This window comes from Pezoporus flaviventris, unplaced genomic scaffold (genome assembly GCF_033815535.1).
Source record: "Pezoporus flaviventris isolate CSIRO_AGI_PZ_B2104156 unplaced genomic scaffold, CSIRO_AGI_Pfla_v1 ptg000031l, whole genome shotgun sequence".
In the NCBI taxonomy this organism is placed as follows: domain Eukaryota; kingdom Metazoa; phylum Chordata; class Aves; order Psittaciformes; family Psittacidae; genus Pezoporus; species Pezoporus flaviventris.
This window is the reverse complement of record NW_026892579.1, coordinates 67,382,645-67,399,013: the sequence shown is the minus strand read 5'-3', so window position 1 is coordinate 67,399,013 and position 16,369 is coordinate 67,382,645. Positions and strand designations below refer to the sequence as shown.

At 41.8% G+C, this 16,369-nt stretch overlaps 1 protein-coding gene across 18 annotated transcripts in view; it reads right to left on the bottom strand.

The window, feature by feature from the left end:
• Window positions 1-16,369, bottom strand: part of CCDC88A (coiled-coil domain containing 88A) — an 82,033-nt gene that overhangs the window by 11,502 nt on the left and 54,162 nt on the right. For 10 of the 18 annotated variants that reach the window (XM_061461690.1, XM_061461692.1, XM_061461676.1 and 7 more), the window contains 10 exons: window positions 14,036-14,177; window positions 13,227-13,403; window positions 12,517-12,678; window positions 9,749-10,026; window positions 9,415-9,558; window positions 7,236-7,422; window positions 6,728-6,873; window positions 6,047-6,139; window positions 5,640-5,854; window positions 575-658 (listed from right to left, as the gene is read on the bottom strand). In XM_061461690.1, coding sequence (XP_061317674.1) covers window positions 575-658; window positions 5,640-5,854; window positions 6,047-6,139; window positions 6,728-6,873; window positions 7,236-7,422; window positions 9,415-9,558; window positions 9,749-10,026; window positions 12,517-12,678; window positions 13,227-13,403; window positions 14,036-14,177 — 1,628 coding nt within the window. The remainder of the gene's footprint in view (window positions 1-574; window positions 659-5,639; window positions 5,855-6,046; window positions 6,140-6,727; window positions 6,874-7,235; window positions 7,423-9,414; window positions 9,559-9,748; window positions 10,027-12,516; window positions 12,679-13,226; window positions 13,404-14,035; window positions 14,178-16,369) is intronic. The other 8 variants (XM_061461694.1, XM_061461681.1, XM_061461688.1 and 5 more) reach the window with 2 other exon arrangements.

The following is a 16,369-nucleotide window of genomic DNA, read 5'->3' as shown; positions in this document are numbered from 1 at the left end:
TTCCCCTTCGCTGCACTATAACTAGGGAAAATTGTCCACCCCTCATTGGGAACCCAAATAAATCCACTCAATACAAACACTTCGGCAACAACAACAACTGATGGATGGTTGAAGAGTGACAGACCACCACAGAGCCTCGCACTATCTTCTACCCTTTCTTTAAACAAAAGATTACAGTGATTGCTTAACAAAAGGCTTATGAAATGTGTGATTTGCAGCTACTTAGTTTAACACAGTGCACTGTCAGCTTATATACACATAGAGACATGCGTATATAGACAACTATGTATACAAATATATGCAGTCACAATGCACTGAATATATATATGTATGTGCATGTGTGTGTATAGTGTGGGTATAGTATGGGGGGGGGTGTGTGTTCACATATATAAAGTATTCAGTGCCAAGGTTTAAAAAAAAAGGGAAAAGCTCCAGCTCCTTGTATTGTAGCAGGACTTGCACATTGCAAAAGAGGAGGTAAAATACAGCGCAGTCCAGGGAGAGGTTAGTGAAAAATTAGTAATGGAAGCCAGTGTAGCCATTGAGAAGAAGCTGAACTGTCAGAAAGTCTTACACATGGAGCGACGGTAGAAGGCCTTCATTTTGTCTTTTTCCTTCGGTCTGTTCCTCAAAAAGGGCAGTCTTTTCAGTGCAACCACTTTAATGTCATAGCATGAGGAAAAACGGAAACAGGGAAATGAAAGAAAAAAGGGGAGAAGAACAGATGGAAGTTAAATGTTGAAACTAAGGACAGAAATGAATGTCTGAGTTTAAGCTACGCTACACGCTATCGTTCTCATGCTTCTGCGTGACAATGACACATGAAAGCTACACTGAAACGTGAAAGCTACACTAGGAAAACCTTAACAACCTCAGAAATGCACTGAGGATAATGGTGAAGATGTAATACAGTTTGAAAGTTAAGTGCCAAGCTCTTGGAAAACATAAAGGTAACTTTGCAGACTTACAGAAATTAAGGATTATCTAGCTTTTCCTGTGAAAAATAACATTTCTTGAACATAAAGAAAATGTGAAGCAAAAAAAAAGCTTAAAATGAAAGCAACTAAGTCCAAATTCTGCTTTAAAATCTGTCCACACCATTACTGTTTGAGATTAAGCACTCCTGTAATGCCTTGCCCTGCATCTCTAAAAGGACCCAATCCATTATCAGGCTTCATGTGCTACACTGTGTGCTAACTGATGACTTTGGTTATCTACTGTCTTGTTGGAATATGACACGGACCTGATGTTCAATCTACTGCTTGTGTGCAGTGATTGTAGTAATCCACTTCAAATCTCTAACAGGAAAAGGAAAGTCAAGGTTTATGGGCTGGAATGGGATTGACCAAATCTTTTAGCTGAAATAGGAGATTTAGAGAAAAATAGAAGAATTAAATCCAAATGTGAGTGTTGCTGTAACATTTTGGGAGGGCTAAGAGAAAACTGGGATCTATTCAATATATATAAAATACCAGAAAAGAGAGTTAAAATTACAAATAGTATTGCAAGATAGAGGAGGGGGAAGTCCAAGTGAATCTAGTGCTTAGATTCAGCTCTTCTGCACTAGTAACACTTGCTTTTTCAATCACCAGATAGAGGTGTCAGCCAGCTGCCAAGCACACAGGAGCCACATGCAAATGACTGGCATGGAAAGATCCATAAGGAAATCCATCATGGAATTACCGACCAGCATCCTTTACGCAGGTCTGAAAGCCCAGTCTATCAGCCCAAGATCTGCTCACTTCATCTCCCTCAAGTCACTCTTGGGACACATACTTTGTCATTTACACTGGGTTTCTGCACTACCAGCAGTTTGTTATGTAGCAGTTTGGTTTTTAGAGCTTTATATATGTACATATGCGTGTGTAAGTGCACACGAACCACCCTGAAAGAGAAGGACATCTCCCTCTCCATCTATACTGGAGAGGGATCCATAGTTCCAATGTCCCTATTATTCTGTGTTTGCACTTAGTGAATTATCCACTACAGAAGTATACAGTATTTGGGTATATATAATCTATACAAATATATTTTATCATGTACATATAGTTCTATGTACTCCAAAATAAGCAGTTATTTTGGTTTGGGTTTTATGAGACCAATAAAGCTTTCCTGCTCTTGTAGACCCTGAGGAAATAAGCCAAAACCAACACAAACATGGATGCTGCCTGGTTCATAAACAGCAGAGGCACTGCTGAACCTCCCACAAAGGAGATGTGTGTCGGGTATCTAACAGTATATAGAACCCTGCCAAAGGAGCATGAGGCACAGCATCAGACTAGGCTTTTAACAGGTAAATAATGAGGTTTAGCATTAATCCCATCAAACCAAAGAGGCAACCCTGCTCTACTTTATGCCATCATGGTGAAACATGATTCTTTGTGCCTTCTAACCCTTTACAGACACCCCCCCCCCCCCATCACTCTATAATGCTTTATAGATATCTGATCCCTCTTCATTAAAAACGACCACCCAAACCTTACTAAAAAGCACACAGAGGATGTTCAAGACTCGCTGAAGTCACCTGCGGTTCTGGTTCATTAACACAGAAACCTCCCAGAGGGTTGATTTATGGCTCTGAGCAACTGCACCAAAGAGAAAACTCCACTGCAACTATGGCTGTCCTGAAAATCATCCATCAAAACCTGCCCCTTGGCAAAATGCAACCTCCTGGAGCGGAGCAGTTACCTAAGGGAATTCTGCATAGAATACAACTGAAGAAGCATCCTGCACAGAACCACTGGACTGGCCAAGCTACAGCAGGAGCAAACAGGCAGCACAGTCTACCCTAGGCAACTTGAGCTCTTTACACCTTTATTCCACCAGGCTTTAAAGCCAGGAAGGCAGAAAGACTGCATCTGTCATAGTCAGCAGCTACTCAAAAACCTCCAGTTCCTCAGCTTTTCTTTCTCTTTTCAGCATTCTATGAACATGTTCTTGCTTCCTGAGCTCAGAATGACTGATGAGTACTGCGGAATTCCTCCACTGATCAGGAAACCTCCTGCTTTGCAATCTTCCTACCCGTTGCCAGAAATACTCTTGGGGAATTCTGTATGGACGGTATTCAAATCCTCCAATCACTTTGTTCCTGCCACAAGGAAATGCTAGGCAGGCATCTTCTGAATGCTTTGGTAGCACAAAATGGAGCCCAATATACTACTTCTGTGCAGCATAGTCATACTACCACTATGACACGATGTGTCCTCCCCTCCTTTCCAGAGCACCTCAAGACCCAAAAGGACTTTGAGCACTCTGAGACCTCAGGGCCTGTGGTCTCTGCAGAACAGGGTAACCTGATTGCTGCTCCTAGATCACCTGTCTCTGTAAGATGAGTGTTTCAAGGTCTCTTGAAAAACACCTGCATCAGAAAGTGTCCTGCAGCAGGAAAGCAGCCTCCATCACCAGCTTCCAAAGCAGAAAATCCACAGATCTCACCCAGAGAACCCATCTACCAGCAGTGCTAGTAGCAGCATAGTTCAGTTTGGAGTCAGGATCTCCTCCTGCTTTCTGTGACAGGGGATATGAGGTAGGAAACCTACACAGCTCGCTTCACGTCAGCTACTCTGTCCTCTGGCTTTGGAGAACACCATGATGTGTGCCAGTGACTGCCACATGGGGAATGTTAGCTGCTTCCCTTGGAACCACCTCCATTCCCAGACACAGGGGATCAGGCTGCAATAGAACCTGTCTCTTCCCATACCCAAAACTACCTTCAACCAGTGTGGAAAGCTACAACACCTGAGCACATGCGTGGACAGGCAGCATCTTAAGAGGTTTTCTCTTTCTTGTAGCTTCTTTCAGTGGAAGCTGCTACTGCCAAGCCACTTCTTAGAGAAAAGAAAGCCACAGTGTGCTGGTATTTGGGATTTACAGTTGTTCTTAAAGCAGGAGAAACAGAGTGCAAAATGTGCACCGTTACTGGTACCTCACACCAAGATACTCCCCTGCTTCGTGAGATGCAAACTGTCAGCACTGAATTGGCACATCAGTCCTCCAAATTCTATCAAAAACTGGTTTCCATGGTGATGTGTAATGGAGGGAGGTTAGGATCTGGGACTAGATCAGCCCTTCCAGTGTATGGATAAATACACTGGGATGAAGGGGAACATGAACAAAGTCCATGGAGCAGAAATTAATGAGGTCTGAAGAACTTCAAACCTCTCTGAGGATCAGCCATGGTAACTTCAACCGTGGCTCCACCAGGAGGTAACTGCACACTACAAGGTCCCAAGTATCATGCAGAGAAAACTGTCACACACAAGAGCCCTTCCAGAACATGAAATCACTGACACGGATGTGGATGGTCTGAACCAAAGCATGCACACTCTGGATTCAAACTAACACACTTGCAAACACATCCACTGTAGCTTCAGCCGCTCCCGAGTTCCACAAGACTTCAGTTGAGATGTAAAAGCAACAGTTACTCATTTCAGTTCAAAAGTACCTGTTTGGAACCTTAACAGACCCTCACTGAAAAGAGCCAAGTTAGCAAGAAAGTGGTAAAATGTAACCTCAAACTTACTATTGTCTTCAGTTATTGAAAGGTACTCACAAATTGGATTTTTAGCTCCCCTGACATAGTGGGTTTTAGCTTTGACTAAGCTTCTGCAAGAAGTACAGAAGAAAAAATGCATCATCATGGCACCAATCATTTCTAACACAGCAAATTCAGAGCTGGCACAGAAGCCAGGATACCAATCTGCTGTCTTCTGAAACCCAAGACGTCACATTTATAAAAGCATTGCAAAAGTGACTGTTAACACACGCGCAGCCTGATGCTTTTACATGCACAGCCAAAATGCTTTTGGTGCGTAACTATTAAAGGGAATCACTGCAACCTGATAAGGGGGCTGCAGTATTATCGCTCAAGCTGGGAGAAATTGGGCAGTTCATGATTCATGCCACGAGTGGATTACAACAAATATAGATAATAAATGGACACACTGCACAGAATGTGGCCTTTTACAACGGGCATCCTAACGTGACAGCTGTTGGGCTCTTGAAAGGAGAGCAAATTGTGTCTGGCATACTGGATCTATCCCCCCCCCTTTGTAACCCTCCTCAGTCTCCCTCAGCCCTTAACTCCAGCCTTTAGGCTTCTTAACAGGTTATGTCTATAAATTGCCTCTTCCTATTGCCTATTGAAACAGTATAAAAGTTCTTCATCACTGGCTTTGTGAGATGCTGGACAAACACCTCCAGACAGATCTATTTGGCAGCTAAAGGATGGTAGCACAGCCACAGCTTGGAAAGCACTTCCAAGGCAAAGGGAAAGGTTCATGCTGGGACAAGAGGGACAAACAGAAAAGGGTTCTAGTGGTGGCATCGGACATTCTACCCAGGATTCTGCTCACCTGACCCAGGAACAGAGCCTGCTTCAGCTTATCCCAGCACTGTAAATGCATTTTAGTATTTAGAGCTGAAGATATGCTAAGAACTAGTTCCTGCCCAAACACTCAAGGAGTTTACAAGAAGTTGGTATAAACCTGTCATTAATAAATGAATTCAGGCTTCATTCCTAAAGACTTAAATCCTCCAAAACACAGAGCCTTTTCCAGCACCTCTTAACTTTTAATCACATCAGAAACACATTTAGCCAAGGATTATTAATAGAAAAACAAATGGTTTGCAGTACTCACTGCTACTCTTTTTGGTGCCCAAGGTCTGCCCATCTTCCAGAGAGTTGGAGCCCACAGAGGAGCTATCCTGACTGTCCTGGTGGGGCAGCTGCAGGAAGCCCTCACTGGACTCCGAGCGGGTGGGTGTAAGAGTCATGGACTTGAGGCGCTCTCTGTTAACATCCTTCTTGGACTTTATCAGCTTCCTCATTTTCAGAGTGATCCAGTTGCCCCTTCTGTTACCAATGACACAGCACATCGATGGCATTACTGATACATCACTCATACCTCCAGACTCTTCCTGCTTTGTAAGCATTAACGCAGACATGATTCTGCTCCCCTGAAGTTTAAAGAGATCTTGATTTTCAGCTGGAGCAGAACAGGCATGCCATGGCTTAGACCTGTGCTTAGATCATGCTCATCAGTACCTTCTTGGTGGAGATGGCTCATAGAATTTATACTGATCCATTATCTTCTCCTCCAATTTCTCCTTCTGTCGCCGTAATTCATTCAGCTTGTCGCTGTTAACAGAAACCAATGATAATGCATGCCTCAAAAATGCATGTGTAACAGGTGAGTAGCACGTTCCTTTAGATAGCTGCTCTCTCAAAGGTGTCACTTACGAGGAATTCTTGTGTAAGACATGTTTCTGACTGAAAACTCAGGAAAGATACAGCAAACCACAGTCTTACGTTTAATGTTATGATATAAACTTGAAAAAAACCCCATCTGCTTTTATTACACAACAGAACTTTCCCCCTTTTTGAAGAATAATAAAGTGCTCTAAAAGAATTATTTAGTCAGGCACTTTCTCCCTCAAATTCAAATGAACCCAGAAACTTCGCCTGCAGCACAATGAGGAATGCGTAACATATTTAGTCCTCATCTGCATCATCAGCAGTGAACACAGTTGCACTGAGCCTTCAGAACCAGAAGTGTGCTTGCAGTTTATCTGCTTTTCATATATAATTTACATTTGTCTTTTAAAAAGAGAAACATTTCAGAAGTAGCACATTTCAGAATGCTGATTTCTATATGAAACAGAAGCTTTAAAGAAGTATTACGGTAACTGCCCTAAAGACAATAATTTCATTGTTTTAAAGACTCACATGTACTGCCTTTGCTCTACATGGAAGAGATCCTTGCTTTCCATATTCTGCTCAAGTAATGTTCTATTCTGTAGCATTAATGTCTGAATTTGATCTAGTAGATGTCTGTTTTCCTCCTCCAGATTTCCTTTAAGCTGGCTAAGCAGCTGTTAAAATACATGAAATGGTACATGCATATATATGTGAGCATATTTACACACAGAGAATGAGATTATCAAGAAAACTGAGGTGTATGAAGGGACTCAAATCAAACAGAAAACTATACCATGACTCAATTGATAAAACCCTCTTTGAGGCTTTAAATAACTTAAATCAGTTTACCTAACACGAGCCCCAGTTTTTGTATTGCCTGCACAAGAGGCAAATTCATGTCTTCAGACCCACTTCATTATCTATAAACCCAGTGATTAATTCTCAAGCACTTCATAAGGTTTTATGAATCTAAAAATACATTTCTATGAATATTACAGTGATACCAGTCATGATAAATAGCATAATTCCCACATACCTCACACTGATTATTTAGCTTTGTCGACGTAATATCCAGTTGCTGGTACTGTTCCCTGAGTTTGGAAAACTCAGCTTCTAATCGTGTTTGTTCTAGTTTGGAATTGTTCAATAGCGTTTTCAAATTCTTATGGTCTGTTTGGAGAACTTCGTTGTCTCTCAAGAGCTGACTGTAGGTGTGAGTAAGCCTGGAATTAAAAGACATCATAAAGGAATATATGCAGATAGAAGGAAGCGTACTCATGTGGGTAATGACACTTCTCTATGGAGCAGCTCTCTGCTACTCCGTAGAACCCATATAACTGTTTGTTGCTTTCACACACTGGAGGCAAGTCATCTCAGTCTAACTTTCCTAGGTATGCATTCTGATTTAAGCCAACCACTCTGTATGTTCTCTGTATGGTTAAAAATAAAGCAGGATTCCTAAATGCAGACATCACAACTGCTTGTAAGATCCCACTTTTCAAAATACAGGAATCCTACAAACGAGTGAAAATTTCTTCCCAACACAAACCAGTGATTAATAGGAACAATCCAAACTCTGGCAATGATGCCAACTGTCTCCTGGGCTGCATCCAAAGGAGCGTGACCAGCAGGTCAAAGGAGGTGATCCTGCCCCTTTACTCTGCTCTTGTGAGACCTCACGTGGAGCATTGCGTGCAATTCTGGTGTCCTCAACATAAAAAGGACATGGAACTGCTGGAACAAGTCCAGAGGAGGCCACAAGGATGATCAGGGGCTGGAGCACCTCCCATATGAAGATGGGCTGAGAAGGTTGGGGCTGTTCAGCCTGGAGAAGAGAAGCTGCGTGGAGACCTCAGAGCAGCTTCCTGTGTCTGAAGGGGGCTATAGGGATGCTGGGGAGGAACTCTTCATTAGGGACTGTAGTGACAGGACAAGGGGTAACGGGGAAGTTTAGATTGGATCTAAGGAGGAAGTTCTTTCCTGTTAGGGTGGTGAGGCACTGGAATGGGTTGCCCAGGGAAGCTGTGAATGCTCCATCCCTGGGGGTGTTCAGGGCCAGGTTGGATGAGTTGTCCCTGCCCATGGCAGGGGGGTTGGAACTTGATGATCTTAAGGTCCTTTCCAACCCTAACTATTCTATGATTCTATGTTCATACATTGGTTCTGGGCTCCCTCTGTCCCTGCTGGGCCTGGCCATGTCCCTTTCTAAAAACCACCTCCAGCCCCTACTAATCCTCCTCATACAACACCAAAGGTAGGAGGCATTTAATTGTGAGCCTCTTTGCCAGATGAACAAACCTTAATGCCTCTGCTTGAGGGGGGAAGTATCATGCTATGTAAATACTACTGTTAAACCTAAGTACTTATGGCAAGCCGTATCTCAGTTGCAGGGGTCAAGCAGGGCTTCACCACCCACTGTGCTTCTACTCCTATTGGTATTAACCTCAATCATCTTGTCCCTTAAGCAACTCCTGCGGAGTGGTTTGCTCCCTCTACAGCTCACAACCATGCTGCATCATGCTTGGCCTGCCATTCCTGAAGACAGTATGTGCAAGGCTGCATGGAGACCTCAGAGCAGCTTCCAGTATCTGAAGCAGGCTATAGGGATGCTGGAGAGGGACTCTTCATTAGGGACTGTAGTGATAGGACAAGGGGTAATGGGTTAGAACTGAAACAGGGGAAGTTTAGATTGGATATAAGGAGAAAATTCTTTCCTGTGAGGGTGGTGAGGCACTGGAATGGGTTGCCCAGGGAGGTTGTGAATGCTCCATCCCTGGTGGTGCTCAAGACCAGGTTGGACAACCTTTGGGTGAGATGGTTTAGTGTGAGGTGTCCCTGCCCATGGCAGGGGGGTTGGAACTGGATGATCTTAAGGTCCTTTCCAAACCAAACTATTCTATGATTCCATGATTCTAACTAAGTATCCTTGGGATATAATAATTGCATTTTGTGGGCTTGAGTTTGGTTTCTTCCTATTCAGTCTTTCTAAAAAGACTGTATCACAGACCAACAAGAGGAGCTGCTGTAAGCTGTGAATTGTAAATGTCCTCAATTGCAGCATCAGGTATTAAGAAATGTGAGAGGATGCAACACTTCGAATGTACTAGCAAGTGCTCAGAGCTCTGCCAATACACATATTCTGTATGTGAATATGTGTATTATTTTATGTGTAATATATTCCATATGCACCACTCCATATGTGACTTCTGCTTTACCTTTCATTTTCATCACGGAGTTTTTTATACTCTGCTGCTACAGTTTCATGCTTTTCGTTTTGCTGCAGCATCTTCTCCTGTTCTACCTTGAGTACCTTCTCCAGCTCTTCCAGCTGCACCTTCTGTTTCAGCAACTGGTTGTACCTGCAAGCAAAAACAATATTTAAGTTACTTTTTTGCGGAATGACAAGAAAATATGGAATTTTGGAGAAAAGTTTCAAAGTTTAAAGATCTTAATGTTGCATTTAATACTACTTTTATTCATAGTAGTTATACAGTGGCTTTTCCTCCGGAGTTGCAGACCCTCATTTCACTTATGCCCATTAGTATTTACCTATCTTCCAAGTCCTTATGCTCCACCTCCAGGTTTTTGTGTGCAGATTTCAGACTCCCATGCTTGGCAATCAGAGATTCGTACTCGGAAGCCTGGCGCTCGTGCAGCTGCTCCAGTTTCTCATGGTCTTTGAGAAGTGAATCATAGAGCGACTTGAGATCCTCGCGCTCCTTGAGCACACATTCGGTCTCAGTTTCTAAAGCAGACTGCTGGATGAGCAGCTGTGCATTCTGGTTCATAAGAGATGTGCTTTGAGAGTTAAGGGTGGAATTTTCAACCTGCAGTCAGAGACATTTGACAAGAGTTGCAAGTGAATTCCACGGTCTGGATTATCTTTGTCTATCTCCTCCCACTGAGAGATTTCTTGAGTTTAATCCTTAGCATCTTAGCAACCTTCTAGTTACTGACATGGTGGGGACGATACCAAATCATTATTTACCTTCAAATATCTGTTCAAGTGCTGTCTAGATGAGACACACATTTTCCTGACATGACTAAAATAAAATGAACTTTCATATTGGCATAGTTTGGGGTTTTTTAGTCTTTATTGTACAGAATCTCTATTGTTCCCACAAAATTCTTATTGTACTCACATATTCTTTACAATGAGACTTCAAACAGTAGCATTCATTTAATAGAGAGTAAGGGAAATGAAACAACAGCACCTGGAATGAACCACCTGTATTCTGTTTTACTGAGGAACTGCCTTTCCCGGTTCTCTCCGAACAGCAGTAGTGTCACTTGGTCACCATGTACATGTTGTGAGAGCTGGTGTACAGTTTCTCCACTGATTATGTCAGAAGAGCATTAATGTCTATTAACACATTAAAGCCTTCAACAGCTGACAGACAAAAAAACCCCAAAACAATAACAACAGCTTTCTGTGCCTCTGGATAGCTTGACCTAAACTAATCATAGGAGATCTTAAAAGAATGGCTGATACTTAACATGCTTGTCATCTGACCTGTGTCAGGCTAGATTCCTTCTCTTTCCTATTCAAGAGATGAAAAAAACAAACTACTGAGGCTTCTAATGCCCTCAGGGTATCTATTAAGGGAAAAAACCCCAAATCTATCACTCCAGTGCACGCTGTTACTAAGGAACAAATGCCTTTCTGTTGGAACTGCGGCATTCTTTGTTACAGATGAGAAAGCTGAACCTTTCACTGGAAATGAAGTAATGTCTGATGGCATGTGTATGCTGTGAAACTTCCCAGACTGAAGCCCGAGCTTGATGTAGCTCAGAATTCCCAGTTGTCCTTTAAGACATCTTTTCTCTTCTATGCTCCTTACAGGAACTGGAAGGAACAGTAGAATTACAGTTGCCTAAGGACAGTTCTGACACAGTCCACGTAGAGCAGCTTAGTCTGCACTTCAGATTTAGCTAATAGTTAAATCACTTTATTTTCATGAACATATTTCACCTTTCTTTTTGAGTCAGAGTTCATGGACAGTTGTCTTGCAACATGCCTGAAGCTATGAGCAAAAATAGCTGAATTTGAGGAAGAAAAGAACTCCCTTTCTCTGTCTGTTGGGTGTACATCACCCAGTCACTCCCAGCAACAGAAATTGCATTGCTTGGTGAAGCTCACCACAAAAATACTTGATTTAAAATAAAGGCAAAAAATGCTTCCTTCTCCCAACTCACTGCCTTAACACTTTCCATACCTGCAGTTAATTCATTCTCCAGGTTTATGCAATAGGAAAGGCCCGTGCTGGTGTGCAATTCATGACAAAAAGGAGCCATGTAGATATTTCTTTTGACAAATGGTATTACAAAACCCTCAAAGAATTCTGAATCCCAGAGATACGTCCTCATCTGATTAAAATGGTGCATTTCCATGCCCACATCCACTAGTTTTTAATGACTAGACAAGACACAGTGCGTGCACCACTGTCCTGTTCCATTCCTGGCCTTGCCAGCCACAAAAGGGAGTGCACTAACCAGATTTCAGTGTGGTAGATGGAAAGTGCATCTGTGGTACAACCACATCCTGCTCTCCAGAAACAGGCAGGAGGATAACTGGAGACGTCCACAAACTGCATTACTCATTACTGTTTACTCATTTAAAGACTCCTTCACTCTTGGACTTCCATCCATCCTCCATCATTCCTGACACTGTTTACTATCTCTGCTGATTTGTGGACTCGAATTCCCTCTCTAAGTAGTTTTAATTCTCAGAGCTCCAAAAAAGCATTACATCCATTAACAAGAATATTTCATTTATGAGAGGAAAACAAGCTATGTATCTAATAACCCTCTGAAAATATGAGGAATGACAGCTGAATTTTGGCTCTAAGAGCTACAAGACTGTGGGCAATCACTTTTGTAATGCCCATGGTCACTCATCATTTCTTTGCCTCTGAATTATCTGAACTCAATCTTCACATACTTACATAGTTTTTATGTGTCTCTTTGGACACCTTATTACCCTGACCTAGTTCAGAAGTACAAAAGAAATAAAACAGAAAAATATCTTAGAAGACTGGATAAGAGAATTTTCTCCACTCCAAGGATAAAGTTAGGAGTTTAAATTGGACAAACATGAAGGATTAAAACCGACTTCTAGAGATGTTGTTATTCATCAGCAAACAAAATATTGACTGCTTGTAGTGCAGATTATTTGCACATCATTTTCTTTTCCATGTCGGTACCAGAAGCAAAATCTCCCCTTTAAATCCTTTATTGCCATTAGCTTTAAATGCTTTTATGTGAAAAAAACCCTCTGCATTCATTTTAGTTTTGAAAGCAGACCAGGAAAATATTACCTGCAGTTTGGCATTCTGAGTTTGTAGAGTTGTATTTTGCTCCTGTAGAGAAACAGTCTGCCTCTGAAGTGCAAGAATCTGAGCCTGCAGATTGCTGTTCTGTGTCTCAAGCTGCTTTAATTGTGTCTTGAGTGCTTGCTTCTCTGCCTGCAGTGTGGCATTCTTAGAACATTAAAGGAAATATAATGAAAATGAGAGTTCAAAGCTGTTTACTGAACCAAAGGTAACACTTAAACTAGAGTTTGTTTCTTCTAAACAAACAAAGCAGCATGACTTCACAGAGATTTACAGTTCTGTTCCAGTGTGTAAATCATCCTGTAGAACCAAGTAACACAGCAATATTATCACTACAGGTTAAGACTGAAAAAATAGGTAACAAATATTGTACCCATGGAGAAACAGTAGAGAAATCTCCATGACTCATTTAAACAAAGATCATATAAGAGGGATTTAGAGATACTTGTGGATTCAAAAGGGCAAATTCAGGTTTCCACATTTGCTTCTATACACTGCTCAAGTGCTTTACAGCAGAATCCAGAACAGAATCCAGCAGAATCCAGCTGCTTCACAAACTATATTTAATTCAGATTCTGCTTGGATCATAAAGTAGGTGATAAATTGCATATTTCCTTAAAAATCCTCTCATTTATATTACTGGAACAGCTCACAATAAATACCTAAACCAGAGTAGTATTTAAAACACATCTTACATTCCTCTCCACTTCAATTAATCTATCTTTAACTTTCAATAACTCTCTAGTCGTTTCCTGGTTTTCCTTCTCCCACTTATTGACAGACTGATTTTCTTCCCCACTTCTCGGAGGAGAACTCTGAACCATCCTTTCCTCTTCTTGTCTTTGCTTGAGAGCTTCATAGTTCTTTTTCACCTGAAATGATTTAGGACAACTTACATGAGGTTCAGCCTTTTCCATTTTCTACATCCTAACTGACTACATGAGCATACCGTCTTTCAAAGAACAGAAAGTGCTACATCACTGTGTTGGTAGATCTGCTCTTTGTATGTGACTGGGGAGATGACGTACAAGATATTTATGGATATGGATAGCTTAACCCTAATGAGTTTCTGAAGGAAAAAGACCTCTATTTTCTATTTTATTTCGGTGCTTTCAGCTGTATCCCCCCACTTACTATAAAGTCCTACAACAAACAAGACTGCATTTCAGTTTTGAACCAGCCCACTTGGGCTGCTCATGGCATGTTCAGATCAGAACACGTAATTGAAAATTACTACTTCTGACATCCCAAATCAAATCAGCCTTGGCTTATTCATCCACCTGACACATTCTGTGACCAATGAATACACTCAGCAGCTTCTCGTGTGATTTCAACACTGGGCCTGCACCACTGCAGTCTTAAAATGCAGTCACGCCTTTGTCCTGCTTTACATCACCTGAACGGTGCCCACCTTTTGTTGTCTCACACAAGGTTGAGTGTGGAAATAACAATAACTGAAATGGGAATAATTTAATCTTATTGAAAGAAATCACCATTCTCTTACGGTTTTAAGTTCCTGACGGAGCTGCTGGTTCAGATTTGTTGACTCTTCTAAACGTGCCTCCAGAGCAGCAATTTTCTCTTCTTTTATTTCGAGAGACTTCTTAAGTGTGGATTCTAGCTTTGACTCCAAAAGCTTGTACCTACTGGTCAATGACACCACACACACACACACACAAAGTCTGTATTTTAAAGGATTATTTGAGGTATCTCAATTCTAAACTGTTCTGAAACAGTAATCTCAAAGCTACATGCAAAACTGCTTGGATGTTGCTCTATTCAAAAGCATGAAGACACCTCAGGAGTGATAGCAAGTCCTATGTTTAAAACACCAGAACATGAGAGTCAACCCCATTTCTGAATCCTTCTTTCTTTTAAAACCTATCAGAGGGACAAAAAGCCCCGTTGAGCCACAGCAGCAGGGCACTGGCTTTGGATCATTAGCACGTGTGTGATGACAGCACTCTTCTTTCTGGCTCCCCTCCAGTGAATCCAGCGGGGACCTGATCTAAATTAGGATGTGAAGTACTTGGAGAGCAAGATTTTCATCAATTTCCATTTCCTGCCGGCTCACAAAGAGGAGGAGCAGGGAAGGAGATGAACGCAGCACTCTGCAGGTGCATACTCAGTTGATGTATGAGTGTGCAAATTGCTCGCTCAGCCCAGCTGCTGCTATTTTTAAGACTGTTACCACTCCCAGTGTGTAAAGCTGCCATTTTTCTTACTATATTTATAATATTTTAGGGCACCTAAAAACCCCTAATTACATATTTGGGAGAGGAATGGTCAGATTTAGAATATATCCCTTTAGAACAGTTATCTCCTTTTTAGAAAACACTAAAAGCCACGCTCATTAATCACTTTTAAGCAGTTCATTCTCTGTACATGTGCTCAGAATCTGGAAAACATCCCACTTCTCCCCACAGTAGGATTAAATAAAGCAAACCACTAATATCCCCCTTTTTAATCTTGACTGCTGAAGAATCTATCAGCTTAGTGAAAGGAATAGACTGCAAAAGACTCCTGAATGGACAAGAGCATTAGATCTAGTCAGGAACTGGAGCAGAAGACCAATGGTAAGAGGATTAATAAGTCGAGAGCTGTCCAGTAGCATCATGTAGTAGGATGAGAATCCTGCATTTTAAGGTCTGACAAGTAATTCTCATCGACTCAAGAAACAGTAGGCAGTCTATGACAAGTAGAACAGACAGTGTTTCATCTTTTTGAGCTGAAGCATACATTCAGTTATACATTACATAGAAAACAAAGAAGGAAAAAGACTAATAGCAGAGAGCCAATACCCAGTTTCCTTTTGAACACCTCATAATCAAAGATGAATTTTCTAACTCCACTGAGATTTGGCTGTTTTAGATTTAGGGTCAACATCCATGAATCTGTTTGCTTAAAGACAACAGCCATTAGAAGGGGAAGAGAAAATGGAAAACACATCAAAGATAACTCATCAGACGTAGTAGGTGCTACCAAGAACATCCAACAGAAACCACAAGCAGCTTTCTCCAAGTAAAAAGAGAGAAATAATGCATTTTTAATTCCCATCACCAACATGAGAGAGGCAGACCAAAAATACACTGAGAAGTCATTTTGGCCATAATGAACGTGATGAAATAATCGCTAATGCCTCACATATGTAATGATATAAGGAAATAAACCCAGGTACCTTTTGGATGACTGAGGAAGTAGAGAATAATGGAAAGGCAGGAGAGTGGCAGAGCAAAACTTCAACCCATGTTTCCACTTTGAAAACAAATATTGCCCATTCACAACCTCCAACTCTACATGAAGTTTGAGAAGCTGAAAACCGTAGCATAGCCCACATCACTTCACATCTAAAACAATGTGGCCACAAACCTGAGCTCAAAGATAGGCTTTAAACAGTGTCCCAGGTAAGCTTCAAGATCTGCTTCCCACATACCTCACCTTGGATCAGGCTGAACAGACACATCACACCCAAACAGCCTGATGGCCAAATATCACGAACCATCAAATATTCCATCTGCTTTTGTGGTGCTTTCACATGGTCAGTGCTGGACAACCAGTTCACCATGAACACCCCTCTAGACAGGCGTTATCTCCTGCTGCAAGGCAATCTGCATAGAATAAGGCATGAGCTGTTCTTACGCAGTGCAGCTGAGCAGCACCACGTTACAGGAGATCTAATGCCAGCAGCAGACATTTGCCAAGTGCAGGTCAATCAGCATGCAATGCCTGCCCCCAGGCTCTGCTCTTAATACATAACACAGCAAAAAAGGTGCAGGAGCTCCTTGCAAAAGGAATACCCATTAGAAAAGAAATACAGGGATGTGGAGGGAATGAAAAT